The following is a 24,141-nucleotide window of genomic DNA, read 5'->3' on the forward strand; positions in this document are numbered from 1 at the left end:
TGGCATTTGCAATATGACATTAATTTCTCTTAAAAGAGGCCACAAATGTTCACCTTATCTTTGGTATTGAGATATTTATTAAATCATCTTCAGCCTTTACAGAGTCAAGTTTTCTTTTTTCTTGAACGCCTTTTGGAGAGGGCCACTCCATTCTTTAAATATGTATAATTATTGTGGAATTTATTGATGCCAGATAGGTCACCCAGGTGATGAAGCGTTTCCTTGCCACATAGGCATTCTTTTTAATGGTATATATTTAGGGACGTTTGTCAGCAATAGCTTTTGCTTTTATGGCTAAATACGTATTTGAAAATTTGAGGCACTTACAGAAATCTCATTTGTATGTTCACAGTTTAATGTATAAGGCGATTTAAAAATTTTCCCGTTTGTGAATGTCCTCATTCTCATCATAGTACTAATACTTAATTCTTTTTTCCCCCCAGAAAAAGATCATTCAGAAGTTTACCTGAATTAAAGGATGCTGTCCTGGACCAGTATTCAATGTGGGGAAACAAATTTGGAGTATTGCTTTTTTTGTATTCTGTGTTACTGACCAAGGTTTGTTTAAGAAGTTACCTCTTCTGGCTTTTATTAGTTTGAGTTTAGGACTGTTTCTCCTGCTGTGATGAGTAATTTTACTCTTGATACTGTTTGTAAATCAGTACTTTTTCTAAATCTGAGTAAAAATCTCTTATGCTACTAATTATCAAGTTCTCTGTCTTCACCACTCAGTACCTACGCACTTTGATACTTATTTTTACCCCTGATCTTCTTTGGTACAGGGGTAATCAATAATTTTCTAATTATGAAATGGACTCAGTTCTGAATTTTGTTTTCTTTCATCCTAGTATCTGGCATTTGACCCCTTCCTGCCTTCTAGAAGCTCTTTCTGACCCTCAGTCCCTCTCCTAACTTACAGATAAATCACGGTGCTAGTTCTCTTTTTGTACTATTTCATGAGGCCTCCCCCCCTTTTTTTTTTGATAGCTTCATTTTCTTCTTTACCTGTTATCTCCTGCTCTTTTCTCTCCCCCTCTACATTTTTATATTCTAAAAATTTTCGGTCCTTGTCAGTAGACATCCTTTTTCTTTTATGGGCATTTTATTTTCTCAACTTACTTTTATGTGGTTAATTCTGGTGTATATACATCCTATCCTGACCTTTTTCCCCAAGTGCCAATCTCCTGTCTCCAGCAGCATGTTAGTTGAGTATCCTGCTAGATTTACCATGTCTGATAGCAGATTTCTTTCATTGGACAGATGTTTATTGGGCATTGACTCTATGCTAGGGACTGGAATTAGAATAAGAGACACATTTTTTTTAATGGTTCCTCTTCAGTACTGTAAAAATAAATTGACACTTTTAATAATTCCATTATGGCAGTGGTTTTTGGTGTTTGTTACATGTACAAGGCACGGGGGGAAAATAGAAATGTCTCAGAAAATGTCTCAGTTTGGGGGTTCTGTTTCGGTAAATTCAAGGACAGATTTTATATGGTAGGGACCATGTGGTGGTTATAGGGTCTTGATGGATAAGGAAAAGTTTTCTAGATGGAAAAGCTGTGGGAAGATTTTCTAAGCCATGGAAACAGCAAGTAAAGGCATGTGGGTTCGGGGTATGACACCCAGAGAACGATAAGGAATTCAGCGTAGCTTGCAGCATATTATACACCAGAAAGGCAACTGTGGACGATGAGACGGCGCATCTATATAAAAAAAGCTCAGAATGTGAAGGCCCTTGTATGTTCCGTGCAAAAAATAATTGTGATTTCATCTGGCCAAAATTAGAACAAAAATTTTGAATACAGGAATAACAAGATCTTTTTGTTGATAAGATTCCTTAACTGGAGCTAAGAGTTGTGTGGAGAGAGTCTGTATATGGCGTAGAAGGCTGGAGTCAGGAAGGTGAGAAAAGTGGGCACTGAATAGCCGAACGTAAGCTAGAGCAGACGTAAGCTAGACTGTGGAAATGGAAAAGACAAGGAGCATGTTGAGAAGCATGTTCTAAATTTGGAAATTTAAAAACATCTTAGGAGCATGTTTAAGAGAAAGAACCAAAAGTATCTCGTAGTTGGTGAGATGTGCCGAGTGGCCGTGAGGGTGGCACCTAAGATGCCTGGGCTCGTAGGAGTTGAGCTTTGACTGTTCGTTATTTCCCCGGTGTTTTATACTCAAAACTTTTGATACCTCCTCCTCTCTTGCCCTCTACAGCCAATAACCCATCATGTCTAATTGTTCTTCTTTGTGCTGGTCTTTGAAATGATGTCCCCTCCCTCACCAGTGATGATGTCACTTGTTCATAGTACTCATTTTGGCTTTATCATGGGCTGCTGTGTGTTTTTTAAAAGGAAGCAAGTGTAAGACCTCATACTTGTTTGTATTCTCCTACAATATTTAGGCCGTCATTCAGTATTTGGATCGTTGATGAATGTCTTTAATCCTTAGAAATAGCCTGTAATTTGATAGAACCAGTGGTTAGAGTTAGGTGAGTAGCACAATGAAGGGCAGTTTATCTTGGCCTTTTCCAAGTTGATGAGGCTAAAATGCCCAGGTCTTGGACTTATCCAGACCTTTGACGATCTGGATGCCCTTGTGAGGAATCAAAAAATATCAGAAAATTGGTTTTTAAGAAAATAAGAAAATTCCTGCCCTCCTAGTTTTACATTGTATTTTGTCAGTACATTTAAATTACTGATGTTTGTGGGGCGCCTGGGTGGCGCAGTCGGTTAAGCGTCCGACTTCAGCCAGGTCACGATCTCGTGGTCCGTGAGTTCGAGCCCCGCGTCAGGCTCTGGGCTGATGGCTCGGAGCCTGGAGCCTGTTTCCGATTCTGTGTCTCCCTCTCTCTCTGCCCCTCCCCCGTTCATGCTCTGTCTCTCTCTCTGTCCCAAAAATTAAAAAAAAAAAAAAAATTACTGATGTTTGTGAGAATGCAAAATCAGAATTCTATTTTCTTTTATGCCAGTTACACCTTTTGTATATTTAAATTTCCTATGTTTTTTAAATGGCCCAAGCAAACACATCAGATGCCTTAGCGGGTGTATTATTTAGCCTGGAATTAAGTGAATATTAACTTTTGGATTAAATAATTTTCTCCTCCTTCCTCCTGAAACTTAAACATTATCTCTCATCATGCTGACATGAGATCTGTTACCCATGAGTCCGTCAGCACTTTTGATATACAGCCCATGAAAGAAAAGATATTCTTGGAGGAGCTACTTCTTACCATTAGCATCTCAAATGTCCCCACCCCACATCAAATCTGAGTAACTTTGGGGGAGAAAAGTTACTTAAATAATTGTGCTTTATTCTTTTATAGTAAAAAAATGATCAGTTTTTAAATTACCGTAATATTCAATTTTAGTTTTTAAAATAAGCCAATGAATTTCTTGATTCCTTTAGGGCATTGAAAACATAAAAAATGAAATTGAAGATTCAAATGAACCTTTGATAGATCCTGTATATGGACATGGCAGGTAATTAACTAAAATCTGTTATCTCCCTACCTACACGGACTTAGGTTTTTAGGAACTTGACTTTAAGATAAAACGCTCCTGAGTCAGATAATTTTGTCTGTCAGTGTTGACAGCATAAAGTATAGAAACTTGAGCAACCTTGTACTTTACGCATTGTTTGCTTTATATATGAAATGTTATTTTCCACTTCAGGTTTATGTATGCATTGCATCTATTATGGCAAAAATTTTCTTTTAAGATGACAACAGGGGTGTTTTAACAAATTCTGCTGTTATGTTTCACTTATGAAATTTTTTAATGGATGGAATTTACTTAGAAATAAGTACATCCTTAACTATTTGTAAATGCTTTCCTGTTTGGGGGAAATATTTTCTCCTTATTTTTCTCTGAAACATCCTCCCCCAACACACACCCGAGTTCTTAATATTTCTACTAAAATCAATGAAACAATGATAGTTAACCCACTGTATTACATAAGTCTTTCTCTTTAGATCTTTGCCTCAGAAGTTAAAAAAAAATCAGCCATCAAACAAAAAATAATAATTATGTTTATATTTATAGAGTATTATAAATATCAAGCAAATTATTAGTCTCATCTTTTTTTGTCCACTAAAAGGTGATGTGTTGGATAAAGTTAAGTGTAGTTGAACGTATAGCACAATAGATACCCATGTGGTGATACACGTAGTGATACATTTAGCAAAGCTGTTGTTCAGTTGAGTGTATAAAATAAAAATGTAAGGTTTGCTCTAACTTTGTTTCTTAACCGACATAATGTAATGTAAGTAGACATTACTTTATGCCTTACCATAGGGATCGTTTGATTTGAAAACTAGTTTATTCATATTTTAATTACTTTTAAATTTTTATTAATAGCCAAAGTTTAATTAACCTCCTACTGACTGGACATGCTGTTTCTAATGTATGGGATGGTGATAGAGAATGCTCAGGAATGAGTAAGTATATTTTTTGCTGTGTTGATCTCTTTTATGACCGCTGTTTCACTAGAGTACAGTTGATTGTTACTCATGTATTTAATGGCTCTGCATTACTTAGAGGTAAGATAAGTGCTTTATACATAAGAATCCTTACCTGTTTTCAAGGCACTGTCACTTAAAGAGTATGGAGTTTGGAGACAGACATACCTGGATTCAAATTCCAAGTGTAAGACTTCAGTCAAATTACTTCTCAAGCCTTTAAGTTTTTTCTAGTATAAAATTGGGATTGTAAGACTCACTTCATTAGAAAAGTAAATCTCTTATTATCGATAAATCTGGTACATATTTATCCAGTGGTATCTATAAGCCTCAGACACTATTGGATTTTCGTAAAATTGAGGAGAATTATAAGTATTGCAATTTTGTGAGGGTAATGGTTTTTCCTGTATTACATGTAATGTCCATAATTTCCTTTAAAATGCTGGGTAGATGGAATGTTACCTGAGAATTTTAAACCACCACCCCATCCACCACACCTCCATTTCTGGTCTCACTTTTGCCTCTGCTGTAGCTTTATATGTTCCCAGGGACGTTTAAGTGAAGCCACATTATTGTCCAGTGCATCCAGTTAAGAGCTGATAAATAATTCTGAGTAAAATTCCTTTCAGCTGATTACTGAGTCATTCTAAATTCAGTTATTTCCTTATTCAACTTATATTAACTGCTATGTACCTCTTTTTGGAGTATGTAGCGTAGGACAGGAAGCTTCTGTAGTTTCTATACTTTACAAGGAATTTTATTTCTTTCTTCTATCATGGGATCAAACTGTCACCAAATGATAGAAGCAAATATTATGAATGAGAAAAAATTTCTTTGTTTTTTCTATAATGAGATGAAACTGTCACCAAATGACAGAAGCAAATATTTTGCTTTTTACTCCCATTTAAATGAACGAATTTTGTTCTTAAATTTGAATTTTTCTTAAGTTTTAGAAACAGGGTATTGTTATTTAACAGAAACACGAAAGGATACAATATTAACATGGGCAATGTTAGTAAAGATTATAGAATTTCAAGTTTAAAAGCACAGTCGCGCAATCCATCCCTTCGTTTTACCATTTAAGGAATATAAGAACCACCTTCCCTCCATACATTGTATAAAATATTGCAAAATTAGGATGCCTTGATGGCCCAGCTGTTACATATATGATTTCGGCTCAGGTCATGATCTCAGTTTGTGAGTTCGAGCCCCACATTGGGTGAGGATGAACCCCACATCGGGTGAGTCTGAGCCCTCTTTGGGTAAAACACAAACCCCGAGTGAGTCCCGCCTCTCTCTCTCTCTCTCTCTCTCTCTCTCTCTCTCTCTCTCTCCCTCTCCCTCTCCCTCTCCCTCTCCCTCTCCCTGCCCCTCACTCACTTGCCCCCCTCTCTTAAAAAAAAAAAAATACTGCAAAATTATTCATTTAATATTTAGTTAGAATGAGAACCTAGTCTTGCTGATTTCTGGTAAAGGACAAAAAATTTATGAACAAACAAACTACACGGGTTGCCTTGCTCTGTTGTTTGTAAGTGAGCCTGTCCTGTTCTTGAACCTGCACTTCTGATTCAACACTGAAGGCATTTAATCCTGCCAGTTAAAAGTATGTCATTCTTTCTTGAGTAATATGCACTCACCCACATGACTTCTCCACACCCCTCTTTTTCCCTTCCCCCTGCGGTTTCCGGGGCCTGAAGTATCTTCCATCATCTCAGATGATCAGAGAAGGAAGGTTCCTGCTCCCCTTTGGTTGAGGGGTCTCAGCCTCGCAGCCCCTGTCCTCGGTGCTCCTACTGGGCTGTGGCGCATAACTCTGTCACCTGGACTTGGGTGTGTTCCTCTGGATCTTGATACTGGTTATCTTGGTCCTCCTCTCTCCTTCTGCAAATTCTCCTGCGCCCCCTCCTACTCCCAGAGCCAGACTTTGCTTTCTGTCTCCCTAGGCCTTTCCTCACCTACCCTCCCATAGGCTTTTTTTCTTGCCATAAATTCATTACTTTCTTTATAGAATATTAGTCACTTACACAACTTTTGGTTCTTGATGTGTACAAATTCATTGTTTTCTGTTTCTTGAAATAGTAGTTTCCCTTGGGGCGCCTGGGTGGCGCAGTCGGTTGAGCGTCCGACTTCAGCCAGGTCACGATCTCGCGGTCCGTGAGTTCGAGCCCCGCGTCAGGCTCTGGGCTGATGGCTCAGAGCCTGGAGCCTGTTTCCGATTCTGTGTCTCCCTCTCTCTCTGCCCCTCCCCCGTTCATGCTGTGTCTCTCTCTGTCCCAAAAAATGAATAAACGTTGAAAAAAAAAATTTATTAAAGAAATAGTAGTTTCCCAAACTATTGTTTTGCTCTGAATTTTTTTCAGTATAGTTTAAGTATCAAAACTAAGCAATGACTTTGAAGTAATTATCTTGGAAAGGAAAATAGGTCATATTGTTTTCATTTTCCCTTAATTGTTAGCAGTACTGACTTGATCTGTTTTCAGTGACCAAACTTAAAAATCTATACATTATTCAGCATTTATTGGATGTTTTTCTGATGTGACAACCTGCAAGAAAGTTGCAATATAGGTAATATATGAAGAAAAATTGTAAGTTACTAGTTTTAAAATCCTTAGGCAAGCTACTTTACTTCTAGCTTCTGTTTCCTTGGTTATAAAATATGGAGGTTTAATGCCCTCCTCAAAGAGATGTTGTGACAATTAAGATCAAATTTCTAAATTGCCTTAACTGGCCCACGAGGAGAACTCAGCCTTCCCTCAAAAGCACACACACCTAGTTTGGGGAAACAAGAACGTGCATGTAAATGACTATAATGCAGTGTGAAATGAAGCATGTTGAAAGAAACTGTGGCACAGCTTCAGAGGAGGGAGAGAACTTTTCCTACCATGTTTACGTTCCTACCATGTTACACAGGGAGACTTTAAGTAGGAGGTAACATTTTCACGGTGGCAGCTGGAATGAGTGACAGGGCATTTTGAGGAAAATAGCAGGTTGTGTTTGGGGCCTGGGAGGCAGACAACACTGAGGAGACCCCAGGTTCTTAATCCTGACTACACATTACCACTTGAGGAACTTAAAAATAAGTCAGTGCCCAGGCCCCCGCCAAGAGTAAATAAATAAATTAGAGATTCTTCATGGTAGAGATGGGACATGGTACTTTTAAAATTACCCCAGAATCATTCTGATGTGCAGCCACATTTGAGGACCACTGGAGGAGAGCACGGCACCTGTGAGAGAGACCAGTATGAGGAATGATCGTAAACGTGGGGCTGAAGAAGACCTCAGGGTTCTTGATACTAAGAAGTTGACATTTTAGTCGGCAAGCATTAGGAAAAGAGTCATTGAAGGCATTTGGAAGGAAGAAAAAAAGAGCAACCAGTATTTGTGTGCTTTGTGCTAAGCAGTATGTTTTAGATATGTGTTTTCTTAACTTTGATGGAAAGATACAAAAATTGAACCTTAGATAATTTAGTAATTTGCCCGATGGCAAACAGCAGAGGCATCAGGTGCTTCTGACCACATCCACAGCCTGGGCTCATTCCACCATGTCACCTTCTGCTGTAACCCTGCGCCTCCGTGACAGAGACTATAGGCACGTAGAACCCACAGCATCCAACTGATTAGATGTGCGAGGGTAATGTACAAAGGACCGGTAGGTTTTCAAATAAAGCTTCTTGAAGAAATGAACACATGAAGGAACATCATGGCCAATTGACTTGAAAGTCACTTGGTGTATTTTGGTGTCAGAAAAAAATCTCTGGCCTCAAGTATTTGGCTTTCTTTGAAGAGCAGGTATAGCTATCGATAATTAAATGCTTATTAAGCAGCAGTGGGGAACGTTTATTTAACCGTGCTTAGTACTTAATGACTTCATTCTTGTAAGTGTTCTATGAAGATCATAGAGTACAGGAAACTATGGCCTAGAGTGGTTAAGAATCTTGCTTCGTTTCACACTAGCAGAGCTGAGATTTGAATGACAGTAGTCTGATTCCATGTAACCAGCATACATAATCATTACGATAAACCACCTCTTAAACTACATTTAACAGAATCTTCAGTGCGATAATAAGTATATAAGATGATGTGGTAGGAGTTCATCTTGTTACATTCATACCCTGAGAGGTAATTATTTGCCTTATTTATTGAAAGAAACAGATTTTGAGAATTTAATCCAAAGATTTTCTTTTTTTAATAAATGTTTTTAACATTTATTTGTTTTGACAGAGACAGAATGTGAGTGGGGGAAGGGCAGGGAGAGAGAGAGAGGGAGACACAGAATCTGAAGCAGGCTTCACGCTCTGAGCTGTCAGCACAGATCCCAATGTGAGAACCATGAGATCATGACCTGAGCCCAAGTCGGACGCTTAACTGACTGAGCCACCCTGGTGCCCTTAATCCAAAGATTCTTGTCCGTGATACAGAGTTAGTGAATGAGCCACATGCTATATTTCTCATTCAAGGAGAATGAGGACTAAGACCAGGCTATGAATTGAGCAATTAGCTAGGTCTTTGCTTTAAAAGAGCAATTGAGGGGCGCCTGGGTGGCGCAGTCGGTTGAGCGTCCGACTTCAGCCAGGTCACGATCTCGCGGTCCGTGAGTTCGAGCCCCGCGTCGGGCTCTGGGCTGATGGCTCAGAGCCTGGAGCCTGTTTCCGATTCTGTGTCTCCCTCTCTCTCTGCCCCTCCCCCGTTCATGCTCTGTCTCTCTCTGTCCCAAAAATAAATAAAAAACGTTGAAAAAATAAAAATAAAAAAAAAAATAAAAGAGCAATTGAAGGGGTGCCTGGGTGGCTCAGTCTTAACTGCGTATGCCTTCGGCTCAGGTCACGATCTCATGGTTTGTAGATTTGAGCCCCGCATCAGGCGCTTTGCTGTCAGTGCAGAGCCTGCTTCGGATCCTCTGTCCCCTTCTCTCTCTGCCCCTCCCCCTCTCATTCTCTCTCTGTCTCTCGCTCTCAAAAAATAAGTAAACATTGAAAAAAAAACTTGAGCTATCGAGCTAGAAACCAGATCATAGGGAGTACATATTTTAGCAACATAAGCAAGGTAGTTTTGCTGGCGAAAGAGGAAAAGAGAGGAATTGATTCCCATGTGGAGAGATGGTGCATTTAGGTTTTGTTTTAAGGAATGGAAGTCACTTAAGTTGTTCATTGGCCCAGGAAAGGGAACCACCTTTAATCAAAGTAAATGGGGTCAGGGACAACAGTAACATTGGAACGATACACAGTTCTTCTAAAGCAGAAAGAAAGAATGTGCTAAGAAAAGAAGGCGGCATTTGAGGTGTTAAAGATTTAAATTGGGAGAATTTTTGAGATTTTGAAGTCTGCTGAGAATGAGTGGACAGGGGTAAAGGTAGAGGTATATAAAGGAGAGAAAGGGTTTGAATCCACTGCTTTAAGAAGGAATAAAAAAAATGGATGATGGGAGAAATTTTTAAGTGTGGAGTCAGCAGTAAGAGTAGGGATGAGTTTACATAGAGGGAGTTAGAGTGGGTCCAACCAGTAAAGCTGATAGGCTTTTTTCCCCGCAGTAATCATCAATCCAGCAGTTGATGAGAAAATGAGTGTTCTGTATTATCCAGGAAAGGCCAAGAAGGCTCACTGAAAGATAAATAGGGCAGTTTTTTTGCCTTTATTTATTGAGGATATCAATGCTTGATCTGTCCTATATTATATAACATATAATAAACATTTTTGCCAGTTTGTCTTTTGCTTTAGTTTATGGTGAACATGTATATTGTTGTCATTTGTGGCTGTTACAAAGAAATACTGCAGTGAACAGGTTTGTATATAAATCTTTCTGTACAATCCTATTCCTATAGGATTTCTAAAAGTAGAACGTGTGCTAAAAATTTAGGCATCTTAATTTTTGTTAGCAATAGCTTTATCAAGATAGAATTCACATACCTGTGGTACTTTTTTTTTTTTTTAATGTTTATTTATTTTGAAAGAGCATGCATGAGCGTGAGCGGGGGAGGGGCAGAGAGAGATTGAGAATTCCAAGCAGGCTCCTCTCTGTCTGCAGAGCCCAATGCAGGGCTCCATCTCAGGAACCAAGAGATCATGACTTGAGCCAAAATCAAGGGTTCGATGCTTAACCAACTGAGCCATCCAGGCGCCCCATGTGATACTGTTTGTCCAGTTCCATGGTTTTTAATATGTTCTTAGAGTTATTCAGCCATCACCACATCAATTTTAGAACATTTTTATCAGCCCAAAAAGAACCCTTTTATCTTTTGCAGTCAGTTCCCATAATCCCTTTGCCACTCAGCTCCAGGCCTCCTTTAATTTATTTTCTGTCCACAAATTTGCTGAAACTGGGGATTTCTTATAAATAGAATAACCTATAGGGGCTCCTGGGTGGCTCATTCTGTTAAATGTCCGACTTCGGCTCAGGTCATGATCTCGCAGTTCATGAGTTCGAGCCCCACTGTGCTGACAGCTCGGAGCCTGGAGTCTGCTTTGGATTCCGTGTCTCCCTGTCTCTCGGCCCCTACCTCTCTCATGCTCTGTCTCTCTTTCAAAAAATAAATAAACATTTAAAAAATTAAAAATAGAATCCTACAGTATCTGATCATCTGTGACTGGCTTCTTTCACTTGGCATGTTTTCAAGTTTCATCCATGTTTTAGCCATATACCAGCTATTCATTCCTTTTTATTGGTGAATAATATTCCATTGTGTGGATAGGCCATATTTTATGTATTCATTTATCGATTGATGGACACCCAGCTTGTTTCCACTTGGCTGTCCTGAATAATGTGGTTAGGAGCATTTATGTACAAGTTTTTGTGTGGCTATATGTTTTTCTTTTTTCTTTGTTACATACCTAGGGTTAAAATCCTAGGTAATATGATAACTCATATACTTAATCTTAGAAGAACACCTGTTAAACTGATAGATAATGCCAAGTTACCTTGTACAGTCTGCTTTACTAACTGCTAATGTGTCCACTTTGCTTCTAATATTGTAGGGGAGTTCCTGTTTTTCTGCATCCTGGCCACCTCTCAGAACCATCCATCTTTAATATTATGTCATCTTACTGATAGTTGATAGCCTCTTTTAATTCACATTTGTCTCATTCCTCCTGAGCCTGTGCTTTATTGTCTTTTTGTGTGTTTGTTAGCTTTTAATATTTCCTCTTCTGGGAATTGCCTCTTTCTAGCTTTTGGAATTTTGTGGGGAAGGACTTATTTTCTTTTATTCACAATTTCTAGGAGCTCTATAAATTCTTTGTGTGTTAAAAATGTGTTGTAAATATTTTCTCTCAGCCTTTTCTGTCTTTTAATTTTGTTAGTGGTATCTTTTATCATACCCAAGGTTTTCATTCTTAGGAAGATAAATCATTTCATCTTTTCTGTTACGGCTTCTGTTTTGTTTTTTAATTTTTTTCTTGAATCAGTTTTGTATTTCTCCCATCCCAAGATTAAACTAATATTCCCTAGTATTTTCTTCAACTGCTTTTGTAGGCTTTTTTTCTTTTAATAATGTTTAGCTCTTTTGACTATTTGGATTATTTATTTATGAGTGGTGTGAGAGAGGGATCTGTTTTCTTTTTCCCAAAGAATTGCTTACTGTGCTTGCTAACTTGTCATTTCTCCACAGATGTGAAATACCCACTTGATCAAAGAACAGATTTTTCCATGTGTATGAGACTTTTTTTGTACTCCTCTATTCCACTAATCGGTTTGTGAGTTCTCTTGCCAAAACTACATTATTGCGTAGTTTTATAATGTTTTTGACATTTGTCAGCAAATGTTTCCTGCTGTTAAACTTTTTCAAAATGATTATAGCCATTTTTATGTTATCCAGTCCAACTGAACTTGTTTTCAGCTTTGTAAGTTTCAGTTTTTAAGAAATTTGTTAGAATTCGATTCAGGTTATATTAAATTTGTAGATTATTTTGAAGAAGTGACATCTTTACAATAGTAATCTTCCCATTTAGATTGTTATTTTTGTATCTTTAAATGACAGTGTATATTGTTGATCACAGTTCCCAAATCCAAGTACTTTATTCTACCTCAACCATTAAAACTATCTTTTGCTTCTGCAATAGAACACAGTAGCACTAGTCACCTAATATCACTTTTGCCCGCCCCCTTAGTCCTTCCCAGTGGCTGGTGTAGCATTTTACAAGCTAAATCAGATCATGATAGTTTCTCACAACCACTCAGTGACCAGCTTTCCCGTGCACTTAAACTCCTTAAGGAAGGCTATCAAATCCTTTTGTGGTCTGGCCCCTCTTGACCTGCCATCTTTCTTTAGCTTGCACTACTGCTTGTATTTTGAGCCGAGCTTCTCTTTGACTTGGTTTGCCTGTGTATCAGTTTTCTGGTGGTCTCTTTTCTGTCTTAAAGGCCTTCTGCTGTATTTGTGTACTGTTATTGAATGTATTGTACATTTATTATGTTCATTTGATAATTATTTTAATGTTTTCTTCATTTTATGGAATTGAGGTGGAGTCAGCTCTTATAAATCAGAAACACAGAGCTTGCTTGCTTGTTTTTTTTTTTTTTAATAGAAATCAATATCCCAGTCTATCCAGGCTATAATTAAATAGTTCGCTGAAAGTTGACGAACTCATGATACATAATCACTAAGAGAACCTGAAGATTAAGATCATTTTGAAATTTTAGTATTTTTTAAGTAATAAGAATTGTAATTAAGTGGCTAGGTGATATACAAATTTGAAGTGTCTGGTTTTTCAGAATTTGTGTAAGAAAAGAGCACAAGTGCTTATTTTCTCTAAATTTTTTTACTTGTAAAAATACATGTAATTTGTTGGAGCTAAGTTGCCAGGTAAAATACAGGACTCCCAGTTAAACTGGAATTTCAGACAAAGAGTAAACCGTTTTTAGTGTAAGTATGTGACATTCAATATTTGGAATATAGTTTTACCAAAGAAATTGTTTTTTTTTGTATGAAATTTAAATTTTAACTGAGCATCTTGTTTCTTGTTTTTTTTGGGTTTTTTGGGGTTTTTTTGCTAAATTTGGCAACCCTAGCTACGTGTGAACCTTGTAGCAACCTGACTTCTTAGGAATAAAACAAACAGTAACTGGGTTTGAAAAGCTCTTCACTTTCAAAAATAGATTTCACAAAGTTCATAGCTCAAATTGTGTATATGTGTGCAATTTATGTCTCAGTAGATAGCCAAGTCTTTCTCAGTATTTTATCACCTTTTAGTTTAGCTGTTCTAACATCCTTGGAAATAAATAATTTTTAATTTTTCTCACTGCAAACTTTTTTCTTTACTTAAGCACTCTGCATAACTTGATCCAAGCTTATTTTTCAACTGTCATGAACCTGTGCTTGAACAAAATTAATGCTACTTGTTTTTTATTTCTCTGTTCATACTATGCCTTTTGCCAAAGACTTATGTCCCTTCCACATGTGCCTGTCTAGTCCTTCACTGCCTACCTCAAGTGCTGTTGTCCCTCCAGGGGGAGCTCCCTGAGTCTCACAGTCCAGAGTGATCTGTCCTGGCCTCTGAGCATTTCGTTTTCATGGCACTTAACGCATTCTACTCTGTCACCTACTGTTTTGAGGGAGGGGGAGAGGATTTTTTTTAATTGTTGTAAGAACATTCAGCATGAGATCTACCTTCATAATGAATTTTTAACTTAAGATACCGTTTTAACTGTAAGTGTGAAGTTGCACAGCAGATATCTAGAACCTTCTCATCTTACATGGCTGCAACTTTATCTGGTGGGTAGCAACTCCCCATTCCCTCCTCCTCCCAGCTCCTAGCAACCGTCATTCCACCCTGCCTCTATGAATCTGATGATTTTATTTTTTTTCAATATATGAAGTTTATTGTCAAATTGGTCTCCATACAACACCCAGTGCTCATCCCAAAAGGTGCCCTCCTCAATACCTATCACCCACCCTCCCCTCCCTCCCACCTCCCATCAACCCTCAGTTTGTTCTCAGTTTTTAACAGTCTCTTATGCTTGAATCTGATGATTTTAGATAGCCATCTAAGTGGAATCATGCAGCATTTCTCCTTCTGTGACTTGTGTATTTCACCAAGCATAGTGTCCTCAAGGGTCGTTCCTGTTGCCACATATGCTAGGATTTCCTTCTTTTTTAAGCCTGAGTCATACTCCATTCCATGTATGTACCACAGTATGTTGCTCCATTCATTAGTTGCTGGACTTTGAAGTTGTTTGAACATGTTGGTTGTTGTGAATAGTGCTGCAGTGAGTGAGGGAGCACAGATATCTCTTTGAGATTTTCGAAAGATTATCTCAAAAGATTTTCATTTCTTTTGGATTGAACACCCAGAAGTAGAATTGCTCTATCACATGGTAGTTGTACTTTTAATTTTTTGAGGAACTTCCACACTCTTTTCCATAGCTGCTATACCATTTTACATTGCCACCAGAAGTGTACAAGGGTTCCAATTTCTATATATCCTCACCAACAGCTTTTGATTTGCTTGTTTTTGATAATGGCCATGCTGACAGGTGTGAGGTAACTCTTTGTAGTTTTGATTTGCATCTCTCTGATGATTAGTGATGTTGAGCATCTTTTCATGTTGGCCATTTTTATGTATTCTTTGGAGAAATGTCTATTCATGTTCTCTGCCCAATTTTTAATTGGGTGATTTGGATTTTTCCAACTGAGTTGTAGGAGTTCCCTATATATTTTGGTTATTAATCCCTTACCTTTACATGGTTTGCAAAGAAGGTCTTGTCTTCATCTCTGTATTCCTGCTGGTAGCTTTGTATTCCTGCACTATGCAGCATTGTTTCTTTTCACTACTTGGCACTCAGGGTATGTTTCTTAAACAAGTGCAGTGCAGTCATCTGGTTTCCAAGTCAGCATCAAATTTAAAAGGCCCAAACAGGACTTTTGTAGATGGGCTGATGGTGGTGAGAAGTGACACTTGAAGTGGAAGAGAAAAGGGTAGAATGGCAAACCAAGGAATATAAAAGTGTGTGTGTGGGGGGGGGGGGGTCTCACTGACTGAAGCAGATGGGGTTGATAAGGACTCTGATCATGATTAATATGAAATACAAAGCTAAGAAAACAAAGTTAGAAAATTCTCAAATATAATGACACAATTATTAGGATTTTCTGCAAATGTAAATTGACTTCTTTGAGACTTACTGAGACAAGTCTTATATAAGTAAACTCCGTAAGTTGTAATATGTGAGGTGAGTATATCCTCACTATATTTACAACTTTGTACACTAATAAATATTCTTAAGGATGCACATTAGCTACTACAGATAAAAAATTTAAATATTTAGTCTAAGGAAATAGGAGTAGTTTTTAAATATTATCATCCAAACTGCATGCCTAAACTTGTGATTACTGACCTAATCTGAATAATTCATTCCCCAACAATTACGAACAGCTGGTTCGCCATAGCTAGTAGCATTAAGTTACAAATATATTCTTTGAGACATTTGTTTAAAATTATAAGGAAATCGATGATGCAATATCTAATCATAACACTAGGTGGTGATATCTGATTTTTAGAAATTAAAGTGTGAAAATGTTTCTCAACATACATATTCTTCTTTGAACTTGAAAATAAATCTAAGAAGGAAGAGGAAGGGAAAATTTGTAAGACCATAGAGTACCATTTCTGCTTATTTGGGTCACTCACCCCCACTCCCTTTTTTTCCTTTGAATGCTATAACTCAGTGATTCAGGTGTTTTTTGTTTTCATGCTCTTTCTACTTTTAAAAATGATTGAAGATCCCAAAGAGCTTTTTCTTGTATGGGTTATAACCAAATAATGATCAATATTTTTCTTAGAAATTAAGACTTAGAAATTTAAAAGATGTATTAATTCATTTTAAAATGACAATAATACATCCTTTACTTCTCAATATAAATGTTTTCCAAAATAAGAAGAAAATCAGTAAGAAGAGTGACATTGTTTTAAAGTTTGCAAGTTCCTTCAATGGTGAGGTTATTAGTAGACATTCTCATATCTGTTTATAGATCTAGTCTGTTGAGATATGACATGTCATTTGGCCTCTGGAAAACTTCACTTTATACTCATGAAAGTTTAAGAGCAAAAAAAAAAAAAAAAAACAAAAAACAGGCAATTAATGTCCTATTATGAAAATCATATAGTCTCTAAAGGGTCTTGTGGATCCCTAGGAATCATAAATGACAATTTGGGAACTATTGCTATACCCTCCTGGTACCTGTAAGAAACTAGTGAAAAATATAATTATATGTATATTCTCTTAATTTTGAATTTCCAAATCCAAAAGTTTCAACAACCAGTTCTTGGCTTACACTGTCTGAATGTTGTACTTAAGGATACATGGTATGACTAAGAATTGATATTATTACATTAATTAATAAGAAAAACACTATATCTTAACAGAAAAGTGGATAAAACATGACCAGATGGTGAAAAGGAAGCAAAGCTATGTGTGTGTGTGCGTGTGTGTGTGTGTGTGTGTGTGTGTGTGTAGTATTTACAGTGGACATAATTTTGAACCAGAAAAAATGCTTTGTAGAAACATTTATGGATCCAAATACTATTATAGTTCCACTTAATGTACCTTAACTGAAAGCTATAGTCTGTAAAAGATAAGATCATCACCACAGTTACATCTTTGTTGTGAAATAATCACTTGTCTTCATTTTCTGGGCTTTGTCAGTTCTTTCTTAACCACATCCATGACATCACCTCTCATCTCTATGCTGATGATGCCCAAAGCTCTGTATCATCCCCTGACCCCTCTTCCTTGTGTTCCTGAGCCTTAGTTGTGTATCCGTCTGTAGCTAGAAGTCCTGAGGTTTCCTCCCTTCCAGCTTGTCTAAAACCAAACTCATGTTCTCTCTTGATACCACTTTCAGAACCTGCTTTTTCTTAACTCTATCGGTTAGTCACCATTTGTCAGGTTCCCCAGGCTAGAAACCTTGAAGGAAGGTTTGGCATATTCTTCACCCCCTAAATACATTGATTTTCTTTATTGTTGATAATTCTTTCTTGTTTCCTCTGCCTTGAATTTTCTTCGTATCATCTTCTTGGCCTGGAAAAAATTCCTACATATGCTTCGAGGTTCAACTCACATGTTGTCAGTTCTGTACACCTTCCGTAATACAATAAACAGATGTTCTTTTATCACTTTTAAGATGCATTGTGTATGTGTGTGTGTAAACAGTGAAGACACAAGTTTTTTCTTCTATCTCTCTTGATAAATTTAGCCTTTGTAAGGCAGATAACTTGTTCTATTTGTCTTTATTTCTGGAGTCTTAAGCACACTGTGTTTATTTATAGGAGTCAGGAATGGAATCAAATTCCCATGTTTTAAGTATTCTACAAGTAGGTTTACTGATAATGATAAATTTTATGGATTAAGATTAGCATATTCATTTGTTTTTCTAAGTCAAAACAATGGATATTATTGAGTATCTCTTTTTTCTTTTTGTCCGTAACTCCTTGGTTTTCAGAGAGAAAAATGTCCTCATTTTAAACATTAACATTGAAAATAAAGTTCATAAAGACATTTAATGTACATCTGAAGTATCACATCACCCACACAAACATGATCTAATGGCATTTGATAATAGTAATACGATGATTTGATGGAACTCTTAACAGTAAATACGTGCTAGGTTTTAAAGTATAGTTTGGGGAATAAAAGTTTTGATGTAAAATATGTATATAGGGTACATCTATATTTACATATAGGTACTTTTCAGATTTATATATGCTAATGCAGTGCTAACTTCTTTTTTGTAGAACTTCTTGGTATACATGAACAAGCAGCAGTAGGATTCTTAACATTAATGGAAGCTTTAAGATACTGTAAGGTAAGTTGATTCTGAAGGTGTTTTCAATGCTTTTTATTCACATGTCCAATGTCGTGGATGGTATTTTCTCCTAGATGACATTTAACTTGCTAGTACATACTCTCCACTTCTTTCCTGATCTCCTTTCCTAAACTGACAGGCGTATGAAGGATAGAGTTAAGCTGGCTGATGATGCCGAGTTTCCTGTTTTCAAGGACAGAGGGCGGAACCCAGTAAAAAAAAAAAACAATGTATAAAAATAAATCTATTATTGCATATACATTTATTTTTTGGTAAACCAAGGGAAAAGGATGTATTGTTGCTTCCTCATAATGGTATGCTTTGCTGAAACAACTGGCAATACTTAGGAGGCAAAGAAAAAGAATTTGCTAGATGCCTGAAGTTTCAAGTTTTGTCTATTCCATCTGAAAAATGATTTCACACTTAAAAACAAAATTCCAAGCATTTCATAGCATTAAATTCTTTAGCACATGGGCTAAGGTTAGGAACTGCCATGAACTTCTCATTTATTGATCAATAGGTCATGGCTTTTCTGCATACTCTAAAATAACTATTGGATGTTCTGAAATAACTATTGGATAGTTTTAAATGGGGTTCAAATCATTAATGATTTGCACTTAATGAGGTGTCCTGATTTTGGAAAGGGAGAAGTGGATCTCATTTTCTTTTCCATTTTAGAATTGTGGTTCCATAGCAGTAGCTCTGGTGATAGTGATTTAGGAAAATGACGGTGTCTTGCCCTCTTGCCTTCTTACTTTCTTTTAAGCAGAAGTGTTCCTCTTTCATGACAACACTTGGAAAGGAGTGGTATGGTATGATAATGAATTAGGTTCCATCCTGCCCGGATCTCTTAGTAGACATATTGTTACACAGTAGCAGCTGTTTTATTATTTTCGGTGACTTTAACTTACAAGCTAAAGCTATTCTGAAGTAGCCTGGCAACCAGAGCATCAAGCTGCATCCCGTTCTCCCAGGAAACACACACAAACATTCATAGATCCTAAAAAGTGTGTGTGTGCTGGCAAGTGTGCACATGGGTACACGCACAAAAATGGTAACTGTATGGAGGTGATGAATATGTTAATTAGCTTGATGGTGGTGATCTTTTCACAGCGTATGCATATATAAAAACATCAAGTTGCACGCTTTTAATGTGTACCATTTTCACACGTCAAAGACACTTCAGTAAAGCCTTTTTTTTTTTAAAGCATGTGTGTGGGTTTTGCAGGAGGATAGGGTGTGGAGATGATATACTGCGAAATTGTCACCATGTGGCCTGTAACGCCCTGATCCACATCCCGTCTGTCCCCGTGGAGGCGTACTGCCCTCTCCACGCCCTGAACCAGATCCTGTCTGGCCCTCTGGAGGCGCACTGCCCTCTCTGTTGCTGTGCACTCGTCCTGGTTTCCTGCCGGTTTCTGAACACACCCAAGCCCTTTCCTGCCTAATAGGACTTCGTGCTTGCCATCGTTTCTGCCAGGAATTCTCCAGATCTTGAGTGCATGGCTCCCTGTCCCCTGCAGGTCCTACTTAAAATGTTGCCTCCAAGACCCTTTCTTCGGCCATTGCCTCAGTGACCCTTTTTCGTAATAGCATAGGAATAATCTCTCTATAATCTTGTCTGTTAACTTATTTATTTTTTTGATCTTGAATTTGCTTTTCTCTGTTCATCACCAGTGGACTATAGACCCTTTGAAGCCAGTGATGTTGTATTTCTGGGTACATACTTGGTGGTCAGTGAACATTTGTTGAATGAGTGAATTACCAATTTCAGAATTGTGAGCTTTTCTCAATCATGCTCTTTGCTTTTCTTTAGCTGTCAGGAAGAGCAGGCAGAGCAATGCTCATTTTCCTCCTATGATCTTAGTGGGGAATCAGGAATGGCCATGTGTTCTCCTAATGCATATGGCTCTAGTGTTCTAGCAGTAACTTTTTCTGTTTGCTTTTTGTTTGTTTTCAAGAGAGAGCAAGAGGTAGGGGAAAATGGCATGCGAGCCGGGTGGGGGTAGAGAGAGAGGGAGAGAATGAATCTTAAGCAGACTCCGTGCTCAGTGCAGAGCCCAACATGGGGCTCAGTCCCACAACCCCGAGATCGTGATCTGAGCTAAAATCAAGAGTCAGACACCTACCCATATGAGCCGACCAGGCACCCCTAAAGATTATTATAATTGCAGGACACAACACAATGGTACTCAGACAGGTGAAAGGCAGAACTCTCTGTTACTTACACCTCCAAACAAGAGAGGGCTCCCAGACAGCGCCACAGACGGGATGACACCCGGGGACAGGGCAACAGCAAGGTGCCACTACAGAGGGCAGCCTGTGTATGGGCGTTGGGATGGAGTTGGCTAGGTTTCATAGGCTCCCTAGGGGTTGGATAGTTTCAGTCAGCTCTGAGGCTGAGGGCTGTCTCTGCTTGTCTGACAGCTGGCTCCAGGGCACTTAGGGCCGTACGAAGTGGCCTGGAGTGTGGGAGACCTGTAAGGGAAGTGGTCCGGATGGTGTGACAAAGTTTTTTGAAGAACTAAATTACACTGTGGTGTACATAATTGTAAATGGCCTTCTGAAAACCTGTATACGTTTACTTTTTACCAAACATTTAGAGAAATGGCATTAAGGAAATCATTGTGTTTGTATTAGTTTTGTGCATCTGAACATTTCCCTGTGCTTTACCATCATAGCAAATTGCTCTTTAGAAATTAACATTTTCATGTCATTTTGATCATATGTGTTCATTAACACAGATGAAACCGTGTCGGTACATATGCACACAGTGCAGAGGGTGACTCTGCTTTGGTCTGTGCCCCCCCCTTTTTTTTAAATAAACTCAAATACCATAAAACTCACCATTTTAAAGTGTGCAGTTCAGAAGGTCGTGCACCCGTCACCATTTACTGAATTTCAGAATGTTTTTCTTCTTCTGACAAGATCTTCTAACCCCGCTAGCGGTCGCTTCCCCAATCCTCCCCAGCCCCTGGCAGCTCTATTTCTCTGTGGTTTTGCCTGTTCTGGACATTTCATCTCAATGGAATCCTACAATAGGTGGCCTTTAGTGTCTGGCTTCTTTGACTTGGCACAATGTTTTCAGTGTTGATTCTTGTTTTACCTACTAGCACTTTGTTCCTTTTTATGACCAAATATTCTATTGTATTTATATATCAATTGTGTTTATCTGTTCATCAGCTGGTGGGCGTTTGGGTTGTTCCTGCTTTTGTGCTACTATGAATAACTCTGCTAAGAACATTCCGTATAAGTTTTTTGTGAACGTGTTTTTGTCTCTCTTGGATGTGTACCCAGGAATGAAATTGCTTGTCGTACAGTAATTATATGCTTGTTGAGGAACTGTCAGACTCTTTTTCCAAAGTGGCTGCACTATTTATGCACTCTTTACTTATTTATATTATTATGAAACACTTAATGAGTTCATTTGTTTACCTTTTGATTCTACTGTATATAATCCTCACTTTTTTACTTCTACCTTATTTAAATACACACACACACACATACTCAGTTTCTAAAATAGAAATTAAATAATGTCTATACTTTTCACCCCAAGAGGTAGCGTGATGTAAGGGAAAGCTACCATATTAGGAGTCAGAAATCCTGAGTTTTAATTCCAGCTCTGTTAACTGTTTGAATTCAGACGAGGCATGGATCCTGGATACTTCCTGTTTCCTGATGTAAAATTGAAGGACTTGCACTGAGCACCTCTAAAATCCCGTCTACTCTGAACCTGTGATTAGAGCTTCTCCTTTGTCTTTGTCCTTTGCCCTTATTCTCTTTTACCCCCAAATCATCACCCTTCCTGTTCTCCTGGTTCACCATTGCCATCAGCACATCCAGTCCACCCTGCCCATCATAGGACAGACATACCGGTGTTTCTATCCGTGAATACAAAAGAGTCCCTCTCCCCTACTTCCCCATGATGAGTATAAATGCCAAAGGACCGTAGTGGTGGTTGAAAGCAGGGCACCCTGTTGACTGATGAGGGAAGAATTGCCCTGACTGCTGCAAGTAGCTGCTCAGAATGTCCCCCTTTCTGGGGAGTCTGTGTGAGAAAAGAAAATTCAGCAAATTTGAATGGTAAGGTTGTTTTTAAGTTGTAGTCTCTGTCCTCATAGGGGTATAGAATTGATCGACGTGAACATGATGCGATTTCCCAAGTCTGTTTTTTGTTGAATTTTAAACTTTCTCCATCACCCACAGAAATGATACTCTCAAATTTCAGATACTATGGTTTTTATAGATTAAATATATAATCTAGAAGGTAGGCTGTAACTTTTTGTACATCTTAAGGAGACTTCATATTTTAAAACTTTGAACTTCCAACCATGAAGAGTGACAGGGGTCTTTCATATTCTTAAATATTTTGGAGTATATATTTTGCTTTAGAGGGATTATTATATTGCCCTACATTCTTTGAAGACAAGATGTTCTTAAGGATCTTCCCCTTTATTTATTCATAAATATATTTGTTAATTTACAGTTGTTCCCCTGATAAAGTAATTATCAAGTTTATAGTTGTAGGGTTTGACAATCAAGCTGATATTCTTAAAGTGGTCATTCTGTCTAGCAACTTTAGTAAAACCTGAGAATGATTCTTAGTGCTAAACTATTTTTTTTTTACCTGTGTTAAAAGTGTATTATTGTTATCCTGATGGTAAAGATGCAATATAAACTTAGCCCTGACAGTATTTATAACATTGATTTTTTTACACTCAGCATTTGACCTTTATGGGTAAGGCATTCTGGCACAGCACATTTTTCCATTTGCTTCAAATATTCATAGGCAAATATTCAACAGGCACTGTCAGATTTTCATTTGTTTGTTTATTTTGCTACATTTGTTCTAGGTTGGTTCTTACTTGAAATCTCCAAAATTCCCTATTTGGATTGTTGGCAGTGAAACTCACCTCACCGTATTTTTTGCCAAGGTATGCTTATAGCAGGATTTTTTTTTTTTTTTTTTTTTTTTTAAGTATGACATCAGGCAAACAAGTAATATAAGTCCATATTTAGTTTGGATCTTTGTGCAAACTTCAGTGTATTCCCACTAACAGGGGGATTATTCCAAAATCTAAAAAAATGATACTGAAGAAAATATTGTTACACTGCTCTAGTTTTGCAATTATTTCAGTAAAATCTGTCATGATTTAATTATAATTTCTTTACCTTTTGTGACTTGAGAGCTTTGGCTTTTGAGATTTTCCAGAAATCACTCTGTTATGGTGAAAATAACTGAATTTAAAAGTTTTAGGTTGCTCTTTTGTAAAGAGGATAAGAATCTAATTTACGTAATATAAAATAATTTTAGTTACAACATCTAGGAAAACATTATTAAATACATGAATAGTTCAGTGGTATAGAAATTCTCTTTTAAGATGTAATATTTCCTATAATTTTAATGTATATGGGGTTGCAATATTGAAATAGATTAAATGTATTTGAATATGTTTATTTTAAAATTCTTAAACCTGTTTCTAAATCTCAGCCTTTAACTATAGTATTTCTATGTCCACAGTGGAGTGGTTAAGAGCTTTGGAGTCAGACAGACTTCATTTGAATCCCAGCCTTGCCACTTCTGAACGTCGTTCAGCCTCTTTTTCCCATGTCTTTAAAATAGTGATTTCTGATAATACCTAACTCTTAGAATTGTCATCAGGCTTAAATATAAGATATTTAGCAGCACCTAGAGCAAGTTAGGTGCCCAGGAAATATTGGCGGTTGCCATCATCACTGCCATTTTCATTATTCTGTATTCCTTAAACATGGGGGTGCCTAGATGCAGTTGCTGATGTTGGAAAGGGAGAAAATATATAATTGTGTATTTTGAGGTTTCTTATTTCTAGTGGACTTTCCTGATTACCCCCATATACTTTTTTAGGTTGTAGTTGTTAGT

At 37.6% G+C, this 24,141-nt stretch overlaps 1 protein-coding gene across 7 annotated transcripts in view; it reads left to right on the forward strand.

Moving 5' to 3' along the window:
* Nucleotides 1–24,141, forward strand: part of MINDY3 (MINDY lysine 48 deubiquitinase 3) — a 97,184-nt gene that overhangs the window by 21,542 nt on the left and 51,501 nt on the right. For 5 of the 7 annotated variants that reach the window (XM_086714851.1, XM_086714856.1, XM_086714854.1 and 2 more), the window contains 5 exons: nt 444–558; nt 3,403–3,476; nt 4,353–4,432; nt 18,172–18,242; nt 23,096–23,176. In XM_086714851.1, coding sequence (XP_086570977.1) covers nt 444–558; nt 3,403–3,476; nt 4,353–4,432; nt 18,172–18,242; nt 23,096–23,176 — 421 coding nt within the window. The remainder of the gene's footprint in view (nt 1–443; nt 559–3,402; nt 3,477–4,352; nt 4,433–18,171; nt 18,243–23,095; nt 23,177–24,141) is intronic. The other 2 variants (XM_086714853.1, XM_086714852.1) reach the window with 1 other exon arrangement.

This window comes from Puma concolor, chromosome B4 (assembly GCF_028749965.1).
Source record: "Puma concolor isolate L17-30 chromosome B4, mPumCon1.1.hap2, whole genome shotgun sequence".
Classification (NCBI taxonomy): domain Eukaryota; kingdom Metazoa; phylum Chordata; class Mammalia; order Carnivora; family Felidae; genus Puma; species Puma concolor.